At 47.2% G+C, this 20,264-nt stretch overlaps 1 protein-coding gene across 12 annotated transcripts in view; it reads right to left on the reverse strand.

The window, feature by feature from the left end:
- Window positions 1-20,264, reverse strand: part of NTRK3 (neurotrophic receptor tyrosine kinase 3) — a 977,566-nt gene that overhangs the window by 646,984 nt on the left and 310,318 nt on the right. For all 12 annotated transcript variants that reach the window (XM_068275164.1, XM_068275165.1, XM_068275163.1 and 9 more), the window contains one exon: window positions 18,795-18,869. In XM_068275164.1, the coding sequence (XP_068131265.1) occupies window positions 18,795-18,869 (75 nt within the window). The remainder of the gene's footprint in view (window positions 1-18,794; window positions 18,870-20,264) is intronic.

The following is a 20,264-nucleotide window of genomic DNA, read 5'->3' on the forward strand; positions in this document are numbered from 1 at the left end:
ATATGGCCGAACTAAGAGCGCATGGCCGAACGTTCCCCGAACGTTCGGCTAGCGCTGTGATTGGCCGAACGGGTCACGTGGTTCGGACCCGAACGCGCTCTGATTGGCCGAACTGTCACGTGGTTCGGGTAAATAAATACCCGAACCACGTCATATCTCCGCCATTTGTCTGTGGGTTTAGCTTTGGGTAGGCAGGCAGGGTAGTTCGCGCTCCAGCCACGCTAGCCAGGGTCCCCCCCAGTCATTGTGTGTCGCTGCTGGGAACAGTAGTACACCGCTCGTTCAGCCACACTATATAGCATTCTGTGTACTGTTCTGTGTCTGCTGGGAACAGTAGTACACCGCTCGTTCAGCCACACTATATAGCATTCTGTGTACTGTTCTGTGTCTGCTGGGAACAGTAGTACACCGCTCGTTCAGCCACACTATATAGCATTCTGTGTACTGTTCTGTGTCTGCTGGGAACAGTAGTACACCGCTCGTTCAGCCACACTATATAGCATTCTGTGTACTGTTCTGTGTCTGCTGGGAACAGTAGTACACCGCTCGTTCAGCCACACTATATAGCATTCTGTGTACTGTTCTGTGTCTGCTGGGAACAGTAGTACACCGCTCGTTCAGCCACACTATATAGCATTCTGTGTACTGTTCTGTGTCTGCTGGGAACAGTAGTACACCGCTCGTTCAGCCACACTATATAGCATTCTGTGTACTGTTCTGTGTCTGCTGGGAACAGTAGTACACCGCTCGTTCAGCCACACTATATAGCATTCTGTGTACTGTTCTGTGTCTGCTGGGAACAGTAGTACACCGCTCGTTCAGCCACACTATATAGCATTCTGTGTACTGTTCTGTGTCTGCTGGGAACAGTAGTACACCGCTCGTTCAGCCACACTATATAGCATTCTGTGTACTGTTCTGTGTCTGCTGGGAACAGTGGTACACCGCTCGTTCAGCCACACTATATAGCATTCTGTGTACTGTTCTGTGTCTGCTGGGAACAGTGGTACACCGCTCGTTCAGCCACACTATATAGCATTCTGTGTACTGTTCTGTGTCTGCTGGGAACAGTAGTACACCGCTCGTTCAGCCAGACTATATACCATTGTTTACTGACACTATATAGCAGACTATATAGCATTGTGTGTACACCGCTCAGCCAGACTATATACCATTGTTTACTGACACTCTGTGTACACCGCTCAGCCAGACTATATACCATTGTTTACTGCCACTCTGATTCTGCTGGGAACAGTAGTACACCGCTCGTTCAGCCACACTATATAGCATTCTGTGTACTGTTCTGTGTCTGCTGGGAACAGTAGTACACCGCTCGTTCAGCCACACTATATAGCATTCTGTGTACTGTTCTGTGTCTGCTGGGAACAGTAGAACACCGCTCGTTCAGCCACACTATATAGCATTCTGTGTACTGTTCTGTGTCTGCTGGGAACAGTAATACACCGCTCGTTCAGCCACACTATATAGCATTCTGTGTACTGTTCTGTGTCTGCTGGGAACAGTGGTACACCGCTCGTTCAGCCACACTATATAGCATTCTGTGTACTGTTCTGTGTCTGCTGGGAACAGTAGTACACCGCTCGTTCAGCCACACTATATAGCATTCTGTGTACTGTTCTGTGTCTGCTGGGAATAGTGGTACACCGCTCGTTCAGCCACACTATATAGCATTCTGTGTACTGTTCTGTGTCTGCTGGGAATAGTGGTACACCGCTCGTTCAGCCACACTATATAGCATTCTGTGTACTGTTCTGTGTCTGCTGGGAACAGTAGTACACCGCTCGTTCAGCCACACTATATAGCATTCTGTGTACTGTTCTGTGTCTGCTGGGAACAGTAGTACACCGCTCGTTCAGCCACACTATATAGCATTCTGTGTACTGTTCTGTGTCTGCTGGGAACAGTAGTACACCGCTCGTTCAGCCACACTATATAGCATTCTGTGTACTGTTCTGTGTCTGCTGGGAACAGTAGTACACCGCTCGTTCAGCCACACTATATAGCATTCTGTGTACTGTTCTGTGTCTGCTGGGAATAGTGGTACACCGCTCGTTCAGCCACACTATATAGCATTCTGTGTACTGTTCTGTGTCTGCTGGGAATAGTGGTACACCGCTCACCCGTCACTGTATAGCATTGTGCTCTGTGTCGCTGCTGGGAATAGTGGTACTGTATAGCATTTCTGTACTGCCACTGTACTGCTGCCAGTCAGCGTGTACTGTAAGGATAAGTGAAATGAGGAAGAAATCCGGTGAAAGAGGGAGGGGCAAGGGAAGAGGTGTTTCCCCTGACGGTTCACGTACAGGCCACAGGGGAGCACCCAAGAAAACCCACTCAATACCGCCCATGTTGTCCAGGACAACAACCCTCACAAATCCAAAAGAACAGGACCAGATAATTACTTGGATGACCTCTCAAGCGTCCAGCAGTGGGTTAAGCAGCACCAGCACATCACGCACGAGGTCCGAGTCCTCAGCCAGTTACAAGGAGCCAGTGGGCACAAAGCTGACACAACCGGCAGCGACACCACGCACACAACTGCCAGATAACCAGTCCGATGAATTACCTCAGGACACAATGGGGTATTCGCAGGAGCTATTCCCAGCCCAACAAACTTCCACCTTTCAAAGGTCAATGGAGGAACAGCCAGAAATGTTGTGCCTGGATTCACAACCGTTAACTGTGGGAAATGCACCGCGCACTGAAATACAAGGCGAGTCCGAAGAGGACTCGGAAACCCAAATCCCAGAGCAATTTGGGCAGGAGGGGTTGCAATTGCAGGAGGTCGGCCGACAAGATCTGGAAGACGACGTTGGAGTGTGCTGCGCAGAGGTTGTTGTGGGGAGCTCTACTCCACGGCGGTGGCCCACAATGACATATGACGAGTTTGAGGAGATGGAAGAGGAGGGTATGGACAATGTGGACAGAGACCCAGATTTTGTTTGTGAACGAGAACATCGCCGTCGTAGCAGCAGCACAGATGAGTCTGTTGAAGAACACACTGCTGCACGAGTTCGCCTTGTGCCACAAGGTAGGCGGCGCGCAATTTCAGGCACCACAAGCGTGGAAGTTCAAGTGAGAGGCAAAAGAGGAGCAAACAGAAATCGCCAGCAAGGAGGCAGGTGCTCCAAAGTCTGGGCTTTCTTTGAAGACTGCACTGAGGATGTTACCATGGCGATTTGCAAGGTGTGCAAGACCCGCCTGAGCAGGGGGAAAAATATTAACAACCTCTCCACCACCAGCATGAGCCGTCACATGCTATCCAAACATCCCACTCTTTGGGCAAACGCGTCAGGACAGGGTACCAGAAACAACACTGCCTCCCTTGGGTTCACCAGACCCGCCTCAGCAGCAGCAGTAGCCCAGCCATTGCGTGGTTCACAACATTCACAAACATCAGACGACGCTGACACTGTCACTTTCCGGAGTAGTGCTCTTGAGGTCTCCCAGTGTTCATCAAACACAACAACCAACAGCCCTTCCGTGTGCAGCGCTACGGTTCAGTTGTCTGTGTCGGAGATGTTTGAGCGCAAGAGGAAATTGCCAGCAAATGACCCCCGGGCCGTGGCAGTAACAGCCAGCATAGCCAAGCTTCTGGCCTGCGAAATGCTGCCATATCGATTGGTGGAGACAAACAGCTTCAAGGGCATGATGTCAGTGGCCATCCCACGTTACGTGGTTCCCAGCCGCTACCACTTTGCACGCTCTGCAGTGCCTGAGTTGCATGAGCACGTGGTCAGCAAAATAACCCGAAGCTTGAAGAATGCCGTTGCCTGCAAGGTTCACCTCACCACTGACACCTGGACGAGTGCGTTCGGCCAGGGTCGATACATCTCCCTTACCGCGCACTGGGTGAACCTTGTGGAGCCTGGCAGCGATTCCTCACCTGCTACGGCACGGGTGTTGCCCACGCCACAAACAGCTGCACCGCCGTCCCTCCCACTGGATAACAACAGCAGCACCTACCTCTCTGACTCCTTCTCCTCCAACGCATCTCAAAGCTGTACCTCATCCGGAAACGCTAACCCAGCAGCAGTAGGATCGTGGAAGCAGTGCAGCACAGCTGTTGGCATGCGTCAGCAAGCGTTGCTGAAGCTAATCTGCCTTGGGGATAAGCAGCACACAGGGGAGGAAATTTGGAGGGGAATAAAGGAACAGACGGATTTGTGGCTGGCACCGCTGGACCTGAAACCGGGCATGGTTGTGTGTGATAATGGGAGTAATCTCATTCGCGCTTTAAGGTTGGCTAAGCTGACACACATCCCTTGCCTGGCGCACGTGATGAACCTAGTAGTTCAGCGGTTCCTGAGGACATACCCAGGCGTGCCCGATCTGCTGTTGAAGGTGCGTCGAGTGTCCAAACATTGTAGAAATTCCAGTACTGCTTCGGGGGCACTCGCCAAGATGCAGGAGCGCTTCAATCTCCCCCACCATCGCTTGCTGTGTGATGTCCCTACGCGCTGGAATTCTACGCTGCACATGCTAGCCCGCTTTTGCGAGCAGAAGAGTGCAGTGGTCCAGTACATGACGGCGCAGTACCGAGGCGCATCCGGCCAGCTGCCAAGCTTCTGTGGATCCGATTGGGCCAACATGTTGGACCTCTGCCAAGTCCTCCAAAATTTTGAGCAATCCACGTTGCTTGTGAGCAGTGACAACTCTTCAGTCAGCATTACCATACCACTGCTGTGTTTACTGAAGAGGTCGATGTTAAAAATCAAGGAAACAGCTGTCATGATGCAACTGGGGGAATCTGAAGGAGAAAACGATCAGCGTGATGGTACCAACATCAGGCCATCCGCCTCAGGGAACGCTGGCCCCAGCAGCTATGACGAAGAAGAGGAGGAGGAACAGCTGGAGTTGGAGCAGGAATTTCATGCCACCACTGACGAGGGCCAGAGCGGTGCACGTTGGACTTCCACAATTCAACGCGAATGGTCAGCAGAAGCAGACCAGGAGGAAGGTGACGACTATGATGCATCACAACAACTATCACAACGCTCACAAGAGGATGATGAGGATTCTGGTAGGACTCTGGCACACATGGCTCAATTCATGCTAGACTGCATTGAACGTGACCCACGCATTGTGCGCATTCTGGACAACACCAATTACTGGGTTTATACCCTTCTGGATCCACGGTACAAACACAATGTTCCAAAACTGCTTGAAGAAAGAGTCAGACAGGTCAAAATGGAAGAATACCAGCAGGCCCTTGTGGAGACTTTAGAGAGGAGATTGACATCCTCCCCCTCCTCTAGCCAGTTGTACGCAGACAGACTGACTTCCGCAAACCCAGGACGACCAGGAGGGCAGCAAACAACGCAAGCCGCAGCTAGTACCCAAAAGGGAATGGTATCGGCAGTGTCCTTGGAGTGGGAAAATTTTCTGACACCCATGCAGCCGCAGCCCACTGAACAGCAAGCGTGCAGATCCACCTCCAACACCGATCGCCTGGAGAAGATGGTCAAGGACTACATGTCAGATGGCGTAGCTGTGTCGAACCATCCATCTGCACCCTTCAACTATTGGGTATCGAAGCTAGACACCTGGCACGAACTGGCAATGTACGCAATAGAGGTGCTGGCTTGCCCGGCAGCCAGCGTTATGTCGGAACGCTGTTTCAGTGCTGCCGGAGGCATCGTCACAGATCGGCGTATCCGCCTCTCTACAGAAAATGCAGACCGTCTGACTCAAATTAAAATGAATCAATCCTGGATTGGAAATGACTACGCAACACTCCAGGACCCCAACCAAGTAACATGACCAATGAACATCTGGGATGGTGTTGCGTTTCCGGGCCCTGTTTATTGAACCTCTCATCTGTATTACATTTATGACTGCATGGCGGTACAAAGCCTGCTATCCGCACGCTTCTTGCCCTCATGCAAGGCCGGGGTTGTTGTGTCTCACAAAGCGTGGCCTTCTTCTCCTCCTGCGCCACCCTCCTCCTGTTCCATCACGTGTGCTGCTGCTGGGTTAGCGTTGCCGCGTGGTCCCTGTTTATTGAACCACTTATCTTTATTACATTTATGACTGCATGGCGGTACAAAGCATGCTATCCGCACGCTTCTTGCCCTCATGCAAGGCCTGGGTTGTTGTGTCTCACAAAGCGTGGCCTTCTCCTCCTGCGCCTCCTCCTGTTCCATCACGTCTGCTGCTGCTGGGTTAGCGTTGCCGCGTGGTCCCTGTTTATTGAACCACTTATCTTTATTACATTTATGACTGCATGGCGGTACAAAGCCTGCTATCCGCACGCTTCTTGCCCTCATGCAAGGCCGGGGTTGTTGTGTCTCACAAAGCGTGGCCTTCTTCTCCTCCTGCGCCACCCTCCTCCTGTTCCATCACGTGTGCTGCTGCTGGGTTAGCGTTGCCGCGTGGTCCCTGTTTATTGAACCACTTATCTTTATTACATTTATGACTGCATGGCGGTACAAAGCATGCTATCCGCACGCTTCTTGCCCTCATGCAAGGCCTGGGTTGTTGTGTCTCACAAAGCGTGGCCTTCTCCTCCTGCGCCTCCTCCTGTTCCATCACGTCTGCTGCTGCTGGGTTAGCGTTGCCGCGTGGTCCCTGTTTATTGAACCACTTATCTTTATTACATTTATGACTGCATGGCGGTACAAAGCCTGCTATCCGCACGCTTCTTGCCCTCATGCAAGGCCGGGGTTGTTGTGTCTCACAAAGCGTGGCCTTCTTCTCCTCCTGCGCCACCCTCCTCCTGTTCCATCACGTGTGCTGCTGCTGGGTTAGCGTTACCGGTCCCTTTTCCTGGAACCTCTTATATGTATTACATTTATGACTGCATGCCGACAAAAAACATGTTACCTGTGCAAAGAAAACAGACATTTCCCGCATTTAAAAGACAGTTTTCCCTTTGAAACTTTAAAATCGATTTTCTCAAAAACTATAAGCTCTTTTTGCTAATTTTTTTTTCCTCTTGTACCCACTCCCAAGGTGCACATACCCTGTAAATTTGGGGTATGTGGCATGTAAGGAGGCTTTACAAACCACAAAAGTTCGGGTCCCCATTGACTTCCATTATGTTCGGAGTTCGGGTCGAACACCCGAACATCGCGGCCATGTTCGGCCTGTTCGGCCCGAACCCGAACATCTAGATGTTCGCCCAACACTAGCAGAGACCGCCAAACACTGTAAAGTCACTGGGACTTACAGATGTGGTGGCTGTACGATCTGCCAATTTATGCAGGTTGGGAGAGTGGTGGAACTGCCTGATGGCAGGTCCTGGACTCTCTCTCATTTTGTGAATTGTGATACTGTCCTGGTCATTTACCTCTTGGTCTGCCCATGTGGGGCTTTCTACGTGGGCAAGACCAAGAGGGAACTCAGGAGACGTATCAATGAACATCTCACTAAAATAAAAAGTAAAAAACTTGAAGCTCTGACACCAGTGGCATCCCACTTTAAGACCGTTCATGGTGGGAATTATAAAAACTTGAGGGTAATCGGCCTTGATCGGATCCACACCAATATACGTGGTGGCGATTTCGACAGGCTGGCCCTCCAGCGTGAGGCACGCTGGATATTTGATTTAAAGGCCACTGTTCCTCCAGGATTGAATGATTCACAGAGTTATGCCCCCTTTCTGCCCCTGTAGTGTGCCTCTTCTCTCCCTGGTACTCTGTGCCCTGTGACACCCCTTCGCATTGTCGTCGGGGTGTCGCTTTTGAACTGTGCCCTCTCCCCTTGTTGGGATTGAAGTTTGTTTCCCTTTTTATCGCAGCGCTGTGGCCCTGTATGCACTACTGGCCTCCGCTTATATGAATTGAGTATGGATTTAAACTATCTAAGGGACTCTTCCCGGGAGGTGACTTGGACTTCGGTCTTCTTGTCCCCCTAACTCTGTTTTTGTATAGTATAACCTGCTTTTCTTTCCCCTTCTTAGAGTTTATTAAATCTCGGAGGCCACTTGTCCACAACCTACAAACTTGTTTTCTTACGTAATAATGTGAGTTTCTGTTCGGCGCTTTCGACCGCCTCCCCATCTCTGCCTGCATTTCGTCCGCGTCTTGTTGGCATTTGGGCGGGGTGGCCGACTAGGTGCTGATTGGTCAAGCACTTGTATGAATAAGATGTGTGTATCTACTGACGTGAATGACTGACACGCCCCCTTGAGAAAGCCGGAAGTCTACCGGCGAAACATGTCGGGTTTCTGGCGTCCAGGCATGACTTGCATGGGGTGAGCCGCCCTCCGCCGCCACTTACCCTCACTGCATCTTTGCTGCATCGCGCAGCGTGGACTCCACACCCCGTTTCCTCCTGCAGTGTGAACCTCTCTTATCCTGCACCCGCCGGATCTCTACAAGCGCTTGGTCCAACGCTACTCTTAAGCCACAGCACGACAATCCCTGGACTTATTACCACCGGCCAGGAGACCTTCATTGACAGCTACACAGCAACCTCACACTGTTTACTTGCAGCATGGAGAAATCTTATTGAAGTTGTTCCACAGTGCTGACATCGTGGAGCCGGTAGAGTATGCTGATATCCACTCTGAGTGCATTATGCCGCTTATGTTGCTGCTTCTATGAAATACATGATTGACTGGGCTTGCGACTGGAGCCCCTCCTTGTCTCTTTCTCCCTTCTGCTGCATGGCTTGGACTGCTGTCGCCTTACTAACAACTACTGTGGCTGCTATGGTTCATGAGGAACATTAACCTTATTATTTGCCAGGAGAAATTGAAGCTGCACTGCATACTTAGAAATATTTGCGTGTTTTTTTTTTGAACTTAGTGATCACTTCAGATGAACTTTTTTTCTCCCCCTATTTCTTGAGCCTCCCCCATTTCCCCCCCCTCCTTTTTTCGTCCCGGTTGTGTGTGTGGATGAGTGGTGGATGCGGTGAGTTGGAGGGTCGGCCGGCCCCTTTGCAGGCATAGTGCCTTTTATTGGAATTTATTTCCTTTTTTAATTGTCGATTTCATCAATAAAATTTATATGTTTATAATTCAGTTGACACATTGAGTTCTTTGGAGTGTACTCCTCCTCCAGTTTACCCTTTAATGTTTTATTGATTGGTAGAAGGAGGGCTGGGGTGGCAGTAGGGTAGGCGTAAATATTGGCAAATTCTTCAGTGAAGAAGGGATTGATAGGGCTAGGCATCGGGAGAGGGAGGAGTCGTTTGAGAACAGGGTTAGCTTAGGTGTTAGTAAAATATTGGTCATTTTTACCAATATTTTATCAGAAATAAGCAGTGGAATATTAGTTATTCTAATGATATTCCACTAGTGGCTTTCTGCTGTGCCCAATGTGGGATCCGGGGCCGGCATCATTCCTCCCTCCCTCTGAATGGGCCCCTCTACTGTCTCCCCCCTGCTTGCAGAGTTTGCGCAGCGGAGTGAGTGGTCATCTTACTGTCCAGCCACGCATACCGGCAGCTGGCTCCTCTCTGCTTCCTGTTTCCTATGACATCATCGGAAATAGGAGGCAGAGAGGACCCACTTCGCTGCGCAAACTCTGCAAGCAGGGGGACACAGTAGGGGGGGGGCCCATTCAGAGAAAGGCAAGGATACATTAAGCATTGGCGCGGCTGGAGCCTCAATTTTTTGGCCTCCTCTCTGACCAGGGCACCCTTCTCCCCACCCAAAGTGACACCTTCCTCCACACCCACTGTCACCTTCCTCCCCACTCACTGGCAACCCCCTTCTACCCAATGACACCCAGTGGCACCCTCCTCCTTACCCAGTGGCAACCCCTTCCTACCCACTGGCACCCTCCTCCTCCCCATTCACACCCTCCTGCAAAAACAACACACAGGGGGCATGGCCTAAGTGTCCCTCTTTTGCATCTTCAAATGTTGGGAGGAATGAAACAAGGACATAGTAAAAGTGTCAAAACTGCTCTGGTCCATAAGGGGTAAACAAGGTCTGAATGCGAAGTGGTTAATGTCCCATGTTTGACCTACTTTACTAAAGAGAAGAACGGGGTACTAAGTGAACAAGCAAACCTGGACTAGTTTTGTTTTTCTTTTTAACTGCGGGTTATTGGATAGTAAAAGTTAACAACTTTCACCTAAATCAGATTTAATATAAACAGGATTGCTAAAAGACTAGGGAAGTAGCAACTGCCAGCCGTGCAATTGCAGTCTCCTGGAGGTACGGTCAGTACACAATTTTTGTAATAAGTCAAGAATATTCTGGAATTACAAAAGCGTAATTAATCCTTGCTCTTGTGTACAAAAAAAGGCTACTGTAACACAAACACTAGCCTTTCAGCGATCCTCACTGTGTTCTGATGTGACCCTAGTAAAGATTACAAGCCTTTTCCACCTAATAGTAAACACTTTATAAGAAATCTAGTCCAGGTGTCTGTCGTCATTCAAGCCCTCTGCTGCTCTCCAATCTTAGGGAAATTTGGAATAAAGAATTCTTGGCAAAAACAATGTTAGCAAATGTGAAGGGGTGCTGATAAGTCTTTGGCATTTAACAGTTCCTTTACTTCTTGAAAAACAACATCTATGTCACATGAAAGGTACTTTTCCTTAATTAGAATACAAATTTCATTTTGGTGAGGTAACTGCAGCTTTTTTTTCACCATTTCAACTAAAGGTTGACTCATTTCAGACTAAAATTTGCTCTGAAAAAAACTTAGTGACCCTGTAGTGAGAACGATAAAGCCATATTTATTTCCTTTTAAACAATATTAGTTACCCATCTGTCTTGTTACAGCACTTGATCTGCATCCTTTTATCCTGTGTCACTAGTTTGAACAGCTGGAGGAATAAGATCAGCAGGAAAGCCAGGCAATCAGCATTGTTTTAAAGGGAACCTAAACTGAAAGGGCTATGGATGTTTCCTTTTAAACAATACCAGTTGCCTGGCAGTGCTGCTGACCTCTTTGGTTCAATAGTGTCTGGATCACATACCTGAAACAGGCATGCAGCTAATCCAGTCTGACTTCAGTCAGAGCACCTGATCTGCATGCTTGTTGAGGGGCTGTGACTAAAAATATAAGACACACAGGATCAGCAGGAGAGTCAGGCAACTGGTATTATTTTTAAAGGAAAAATCCATATCCTGCTCAGTTTAGGTTCCCTTTAGAGAAAATAAATATGGCAGCTTCCATATTCCTCTCACAACAAATTAACTTCCAAATAACTAAAGCAGTAAAATCTGATGGTGTAGCTTCAGACCCAAATCTTAAGGGAGAGGTTCCCTTGGGGCAAGGAGGGCCCCCACCTTCCCACCACAGATCTCCCTTCAGCGTCTCCCAAGTAGCCAACTCTCCAACCCCACATGCAGAGTAGCAGAGAGTTTTACCAGCTATAGGGCAATTTATTTTCTATTTTTTTTTTTTGTAGAGTAGAGGGAATGATGGCTGCACTTGCTTGGTGGTGGTGGGGGGCTCTGATGGCCAGCTGGTCACTTTTGCAAGGGATAGAGTAATGCTGTTAAGGTCTATGAGCAAGATCGCAAGGGGCAGTGGCATGGGAAATAGAGGAGCACCAAGACATTTTCAAAGGATGGGCACCATGGCTTGTAGTTACACACATTTCAGCATCCCCTATATGAAAGCAATTTATACTAAAAGCCTATCTCAGTCACCTCCCCTCTAATGCTGCCCTCTCAGGCAGGCCCTCCACTGACTGCCAAACACACAGAGGATTCAATGCAAGATCCTAACACTCGCCTGCTAAGCACTTTACATTCAAGTCTAGTTCCAAAATATAATAAATATAATTTAAAAATATATATATATATATACTTTTTTTCATTCCTACATGCAACCTCCACTCTACTGATGAGGATCTATGATCCTCCCTATAACTTCATGTTAGTAGTTGAATTTTCCACACCTACATGAAGTAAAAAAGGTACCACCTCTTGTCTTGATGTAGACAAAACTAGCTTCTACTATATTTCACAGATTTTAGGAAATGTAGTCAGGCATCTCTTATTTTTCCTATTTTGTGTAACACACGGTCACAGCTGATTGCCAACTGCCCTGCCCTGCAGCTGAGTCCAAAGATGAGGGAAAACAGGTCATACGAACTGCAGTTCTGAGCCCATTTGGCCCATGAAATAGGTATTCTTTCCAGCGCTTTGCTCCTGTTCACTGTTTATATCCTGATTGCTATTAGGAGCTGCTTTGTTCAATTTTAGGTTTAGTTGGGCTTGAACCCACAACACAGTAGAATAAAATTGGCACCACATAAATCACATAGAAACAATAAGCTAATTTCCCACTACAGTCTTTGCGAAAGATACCATAGCTGCCAAGATGTCATTCTTGGAACTCTTTGTGCTTATTAACAGAGGGTGGTTACGTTGGATGGTCCAACAACTATGGATTAAATTAGAAAAAAAAGAAAGTCATGGATATCATTACCAACTCAAGCATGTTGAGTCTTGGGAACCAGAAAGAGGGGAGAATTACATAATTGCCATGGTACCTTGATTATCCATGCTGATCTCATGAAGCGTGAAACAGAATAATTGAAAATCATGGATAATTGAGTTGCATGTTAGAATTCATTAAAATATCCCATTTACCGTTTTTCTTGAAAATATGTACATGTATAATCAGTTGCACGGTTAATTGAAGCAAGGATAATCAGGGTTCCACTGTGCATATACTGTATTTATTAATAGAGAGAAATCCATAGAGGGATGTATATTTTGAACCCAGTCTTTCAAAACTTAAAAAAAAAATGTGTTTTGTGAATGTTCTTTATATGGACATTGTACGGTGCAGTGCTTGCAAGTAATAGTTCTAAGATTTTTCTTTTATAGAACTACCGATGCAAAGGATTGCAGATACTCTACAAAGAGATGGCAGCTCAGTGTGCTGTACTCTGCACAGTGGCATAACTAAAGAGGCTGGGGCCCCGTGTGAGTTTTACATGGCGCCCCAAACAATCTATTGAAATGGAGCCCCAAAAACTACCAAGGGCATCTGCAGTGTCAGAGGTGTATTTAGAGTAAGGAAACAGTTTGTTAAGGATCACTACTATGCAATGCACAGATAGAGTTGTTCATCATTACAGCATAGCACCAATGAAAAGCTAATCAGATGGATGGAGGAGGTCCCCTAGTGGTCTCTCTGGTCCAAGGGCCCCAGTGTGGTTGCAACCTTTCTTTCCCATATTGTTACTTCAATGACATTTGCAGTAAGAAGGTCAAGGGGCTCTGAATCCTAAAGTATTGTATATCCCCACTATAGTACCAAATGTTATATGTTCATCACTCCACAAGAAACAGTATTACTGAATATTGTTAAGTATTTTTTACTGTATAAGTAACACCGAGGCTCACTTATCAGGACCACAGAAGGGGAATTTTTTTTTTTCAATTTGCCACTTATGTTCCTGGGTCACCATCCTTACTGTTGGAGCACAGTCCTGGGCAATCACATGGCCAATGAAATATAGCCATAGAAAAATGCTCTGTACGCTCAATCAACCAGAGTCATTTATTCAAAGAATTGCTAATGTGCATCTGTTCTGAACCACAGGCAATTGTCTCAGGGTAAAGACCCACCCAGTTCTCAGTGTAGAGTACAACTGCTAAACTGCCTTTGACATGGGAGACCAGGGTTCAAATCCTGGCTAGGGTCAGTACCTATTCAGTAAGGAGTTCAAGGCAAAACTCCCTAACACTGCAGGGTGGCCTCTTGAGCGCGTCCCAATGGCTGCAGCTCGAGCGCTTTGAGTAAGTCAGGAAAAAAGCTCTGTACAAAGTTTGGATTATTATTATTATTAAGTTCTTTGGAGTGGGGCAGGAGAAGAGGAAGAAGGAATTGTACCTAAAGACTTTAGTGCAGCATTTGCCAAGAAAAGTTAAATGTAATTTAGGACTGCCTCCCACCTTCACACAAATACAGGTGCTCTGTAGCAAAGAGATGGTACATGAATTATACTATAGCTTGAATAAGGTATGGATAATTGTCTCACTGATGATGTAGCATATCTATATTCTGTAAGACCATATAGCAGCTTCACATTTGTGCAGATAGTTTGCCCATAGGAGTCTTAAGGTGCGTACACATGCACTACGGCAATGAACGACAGGTCTGTCAGCGGGAGGGTCTGACGGACCAGTCATTACAGTAGTGCGTGTGTACGCACCTTTAAAACTTGTTAGCTAGGACCTATTGGAGGGAAGTTTGAAAAAACCTTTGATTACCTTTGGCCACCTAGTAATGTTTGCAAAAAAACAAAACAGTTCGTTCACAGAAAAGGACACGTACATCCATGAGAATTCCCACTCCAATATCATGATACGTATATGATCTTCAGTATGTCACATGGTTCATCTTGCACATCATATCATGAAGTTGACACAGGGAACCCAATTCCAGATCACATTTTTCAAAAGACCTGTAATATTATGCAAACATCACTAGGTGTCTTGAGGTCAATTTATTTGTAGGTGGAGCAATTAGAAGCTACAGAAAACCGACCCAATATCAGTTGAGCCAGTATCACACTTCACAGAATTGCATGCGGTTTCCCCATAGCGCATAGTGGAAAATGCATGTGCTTCTGCTAAGTGTGACCCTAGCCTTATAATCTTGTTAGTACTGCATTTTTTTGGCATATAAGACTTCTCTTCCCAAAAGTGGGGGGGGGGGGATGAGTGTGTACATCTTATATGCCAAATACACAAACCAATTGGTGCAGAGTGCACAGGGAAGCACTTATCCCGGCCTTCCAACACGCTTCTTTTCCCTTGCTCCAGCTGCATTGTGCTGGGGTTAAATGATGCGGCTGCACATGCAGTAAATTGGAAGTAGGAGGACAGTAGGATGGAACACCCGGTGTATTGCGGCAGAGTCGGTGGCAACTTTCCGTAAGTGGCATAGTGTGAGAGGATTGCAGCAGGAGAGGGGGAAAAAAAGGCCACTAATGCTTGTTTTTTCTTCTTCACAGGTAGCCAGGAGGAACGGAAGACCTAGCGGCAGACACGGCATCAGAGAACTGGATGTGCAGAGGGAGAAGAGGATCACAGCTGGAGGGAGGGGGGGGGTTATGGGAGAAGCGCGGCGGCAGGAAAAGATGTAATATTGATGTGTTATTGTACTGCAGTTTAGAGTTATTGTAGTACAGTGTAGTGTGTTGAAGAGTATTAACCACCTTGGCGGTAATGACGAGCTCAGCTCGTCCATTACCGCCGCGGTGGATTGCTCAGGCCGATTTTCACATTTTTTTTTAAAAAAACACGCAGCTAGCACTGTGCTAGCTGCATGTTGTGATTGATCGAGCCACTCGCCGCCGATGCGCTGCTACCCACCCAGTTACACACCCCCTCTCCCTCCCCCCCCCCCCGGGACCCCTTGCGCAGCCTGGCCAATCACCACCAGGCTGCGCTATGGGGTGGATCGGGACTCCCTCCGACGCCATGACATGGTTAACATCGATGACATCATCCCGATTGGGGGAAGCCAAGCACTAGTGCAATGAAACCCTATGGGCCCGTTCTTACTTCAGCGATTTGCTCTAATCGCTGCAAATCACCCAAAACCGCTAAACTCAAACGCGTAGCCTGCACCATTTTCAGACGATTTCCCGGCGATCACGTTTCAGTGCTATAGAAGTGCTAGCCATAGCAAAACGCTAGCAAAAGCGCTACCGTTTTGCGATCAGCAAGTGTGAATGGGCCCTTAGGAGGTAAAAGGTCCATAAGACCCCTGCAGGGTAGACGCGCCTAGGTTTAGTTTATTTTTTTCCTTATTGTTGCCCTCTAAACCAAGGTGTGTCTTAACCTCTTGAGGACCATGGGCTTAAACCCCCCTAGTGACCAGGCTATTTTGTTAAAAATTGGTCGCTGCAGCTTTAAGGCCAAGCTGCAGGGCCGCACAACAAAGCACATAAGTGATTCCCCCCTCCCCCCTCCCCCCTTTTGTCCCCACCAACAGAGCTCTCTATTGGTGGGGTCTGATCACCCCTGCAGTGTTTTTTTTTTTTATATAAATATTTTTTTTTAAATATATAATTTTTTTTTAATTAAATGTATGTATTTTTTTATTTTTTTTCCCTCCGTCCCTCCCACCCCCCAGGCAGCCAATAACAGCGATCGGCTGTCATAGGCTTCAGCCTATGACAGCCAATCGCTCTCTTGTCCCCCAGGGGGACAGCCATGCCACACGGCTGTCCCCAGTACAGCGCTGCTGCAGATCGCAGCGCTGTACAGACTTTACACCAATCGGCGTTAGGCGGTCCTGGGGCTGCCGCCGCGGCCATTGGTGTGACGCGGTCGGCAAGTAGTTAAATGCCTCAGCATCATGTATGCCGGAAAAAAAAAAAAAAGGTATGTCACAAACTAGATATGCAAAGCATAGTGTACCGATCATTTAGTTATCATAGAGCATGTAAAGAGAAATTCCATCATAATTTTTGCTAAACAATCTTTACTGGACACAATGTCTACAATTATAAATCTTAAATGTATTATTATAAAAAATATTGGTTGAGGTTACTTAAGTGAACTTTTTTTGTGAAAGACCAGAAATTTATCAGATGTGGAGTGCTGAAAACTACTTAATTTGTATTAGTTAGCAGGGCCGGGCCGAAGCATAGGCTGGAGAGGCTCCAGCAGGGCGCAGTGTAGGAGGGGGCGCACAATTCATTCAGCTGTCATTTCTAAGGCCCGGTTCACATTAGCGGTTGTTTGCCAAACGGACCGGATGACCTGACCGGATCCGGACCGGATCCGGATCGGAACCGTACGGTTCTGATCCGGATCCGATCCGGATCCGGTCAGATTGCATCAGGTGGTAATCAGGATGCGATCCGGATCCGTTTGGCAAAGTAACGTAAAAAAAAAAAAAAAAAAAAAAATGTTGGGGTCTGGGAGGTCAGCAGAAGGGGGACCTGTGGAATCAGGCCCTCTGCTGTTTAGCACTCACCTCCACCTCCGACATGCTGCCAACATCCTGCCAACACCTCCAGCTCGTGCTGCTCCACTCCGAAATGCTTGCCCATGTGTCCCCAGCCAATATCGCCGCAACAATCCGCATAGGAAGTGGGGTAGAACATCCGGATTTCTCAGCCAGTGTGTTGTGCGGCCTCCGGTTCCCATTTGTTTGTATTGGCCGGATGGTGCAGTCCGGCTCCGCCCCGGATACGGCTGCCGGAGGGGCCGGATGAAAAAATAGCGCATGTTGGAACGGAGTCCGGATCCGGCCCGGATCCGGTCCGGCTCCGGTTCTGCAGAACGGACCCATGTGAACGGACGCATAGGCTTTAATTGCTATGCCGTGCGTCCGTTCCGTCCGTTCTGCAGGCGGTGCGGCTCCGGCACGGCGATTCCGGAGGGCCACCGCAAGTGTGAACCGGGCCTTATTGTGTATGAAGCAGACAGAAATAAGAAAAGGGGATACATAGCAGTGACTGCAAGCCAGATAACTGGATATTAATGTGTTGGGGAGGCTGTGGGCCCTGTGGCCCTCTTAGTCTAATAGCAATCAGTGTGTGACGGCTGGGGTGGGAGGGGCGCACTTTGGTGTCTCAGCCTTGGGTGCTGGAGGACCTTGTCCCGCCTCTGTTCGTAAAGCTTATTATTAAAAGGTTACCAGTTTCTTTACTCTGCAAGACAGAAAAGGCTACAGCCGCTCACATATGCAGCAAAAGGTTGAACCAAATATAAATCACTGGGATTAGCCACTGAAAGTCTACAGAAGTGAAATGGTGATTAAAATAAAAAAACACCAAATGCTGATATTTAATATGGTGAAGAGTTATACCAAAACCATCACAACTCTTTTTTTTATTGCTCTAACCATTCTAACATGAAGAAAGGTGATTGGCTGTCATGGGTTACCTTACTGTGAGTATCATCATTGCTCTATCTACGAAAATAGAAATATTGCATATGCTTTGACTAACATTAGTGAAGCAAGTTCAGTGGTATCCAATGATAGTCTGGCTGACTTGTGCATGCTGCAGTTTCCAGGCTACTTGTCCTCCCTCTGCTGCCTCAGGTCTCCCCTGGGAGCCAATACTCACCTCACCACTGAGCCTGTTCCTGGATGTCCCATGTGCTTCACTCCTCAATCGCTTATGTTGTCCAAGACAGTTTGCCCCTATAAGTGTATACATGCCATCTAGTGGACATTTATGAGAACTGCAGCTCAAATCCCAGCCTACTTCCTGTCACCTGATTAACCAACTTTAACCATTTAACAGGAGATGTGTAAGATGCATATATACTGTATGCTTAGGTCATATGCATGTAACATCACTACAGCAACTCATTCCAATCTGTATTGGTCAAATGTCTCAGGGTGGAAATGCTGATAATATTGTAGATGTAAGAATAATATAGTTCATTTCACACAGAACACAGAAAAAAACACTTATGAAGTGTAAGAAGCAGCCCAAATCCCATTTCTAAAGTAACACATTAAATGCTGCAAATGCTTGTCATAACTTGGCTTATTTTTAAACTTTTCCACTGTAACCCTTTACCTGGATTCGTCACTTCACCCTCTGTGCTGCTGTGTTCCACTGCCACTTTGTGTGCTGCCTGTTGCAATGACTTATCAGTGACCACTAGAGGGGTGGTCCAAGCGTAAATTTCATCACGGATTACTCACAATTTCACCAACCTATGGCTTATGTCACTCTGGTAGCTAGTGCTAACCACTATGCTGCACAATAAGAAGATTGGTATTACATTTTTCAAATGCTAAGTTATGATTTAAATTTTTTTTTTTTTTTTAAAGATAAGATGAAAATTGATCTCTTGGGAGAAAACAGGAGAAGTCAATATATGGGCCACTGTTAGGTGTACATATGGTAAGCAAGATACTCACAGGCTTTGGAGTCCCGTGTAAAGTTCCATGTCCACAGCATTCAGTGTGTGTAATCCTTTCCAGTTCTCTATGTGTCTGTAAGGAAAAAATAGACAGATATTAACTAAGTGATAAACCATTATTAATTGACTGATAATGATTTGTATATAGGATTGGAGATAACAGATTCATTGCAAAATAAAATGACAGACAATCGGAAATCAGACACTACTGAAGACTGACCAGAACCTAAAATAAAAAAAATCAAACTCATTAACAAGATAAAACTAATGAACATCAACAGTTGCCTGGATAGAATGTCCAAGTAGGAGTAACTGACATAATATGAACTGTTTCAACATGGTCGTTCATAATTTTTTAACATTGCTGAAAGCACCAAAGTGTGGTATGGTGAGCGGCATGCATGCACTTACGAGTAACTGCATTGTCTGATTCAACATACACTGCACCTGGAATCTCTTTACAAAGCACCCACAAAAGCCTACGCAGTGAGTCATATACCCATCTAGTGATGCTCATCTAGATCCCGGATATCCGAGTAACCCGGATATCCAAGCATTTTTTACGCTATCCGGGTCAGACTCCGGATCCCGGATAGCTATAGATATCCGGATAGCTATCTGCGGATAGTTTGACGCATGACCCGGATATCTGCGGATATCCGGATCCGAAATACTGTAACTAAGGTGATGACGTCCTGGAGCCAATCAGAGGGCTCCCAGCAGATGCCCTAGCAACCAATCACAGAGGGGAACCCTGGCCAGCCCCACCTGACCTCATTGAGCCAATCAGAGGCCTCCTAGCCTAAGCCCTGGCACCCAATCACAGAAAGGAACACTGGCCAGCCCCCCTTGTATAATAAGGAGGGCTGCCATGATGAGACAGATCGTTATGGCTTGCTGAATGCTTCGTGAGAGACATGCTGCAGTGCTGGTGGCCTAACAAGGGCTGCCTGTACACAGTTATAAACCTAAAGCTGTTAATTGATTAACCCCTTCACTACTCTATAGTAATCGTTAATTAGCTTGACTGATGTCTCATAGTGTGACAGTTAGAGTGTGTGCTGTACAGCTGCAGTGCTGCTGCTGGGCCAAGGTCTGTACATGTCAGTGATAAGCTCAGTGATTAACCCCTTCACTATCACTCCACTATTGTTAATTCATTAATGTGTTAGTGTGCACCAGTTAGTGTCTTCTCCTCTGCTGTCTGTCACTCTGCACTTGTCACGTGACACTTGGCAAGTGCCACGTTCCACGTCAGTCATGCTCCTGGCTGGCACACATTACACCTGCTGCTGCTGCATTGCCCTGCTCCTGCTCCCTATGCAGCTCCCACCGCCAGGACAGGGTGCCACAGGCCACTGATACCACCTATATTTAACCCAAAACAAAATTGCACCATCAATTTTTGGAGGTGTCTTGACTGAAAACTGTCATGTCCCAGTTGTGCGGTTGGACTTTTGACACAATG

Source organism: Hyperolius riggenbachi, chromosome 3 (genome assembly GCF_040937935.1).
Source record: "Hyperolius riggenbachi isolate aHypRig1 chromosome 3, aHypRig1.pri, whole genome shotgun sequence".
Taxonomy (NCBI): domain Eukaryota; kingdom Metazoa; phylum Chordata; class Amphibia; order Anura; family Hyperoliidae; genus Hyperolius; species Hyperolius riggenbachi.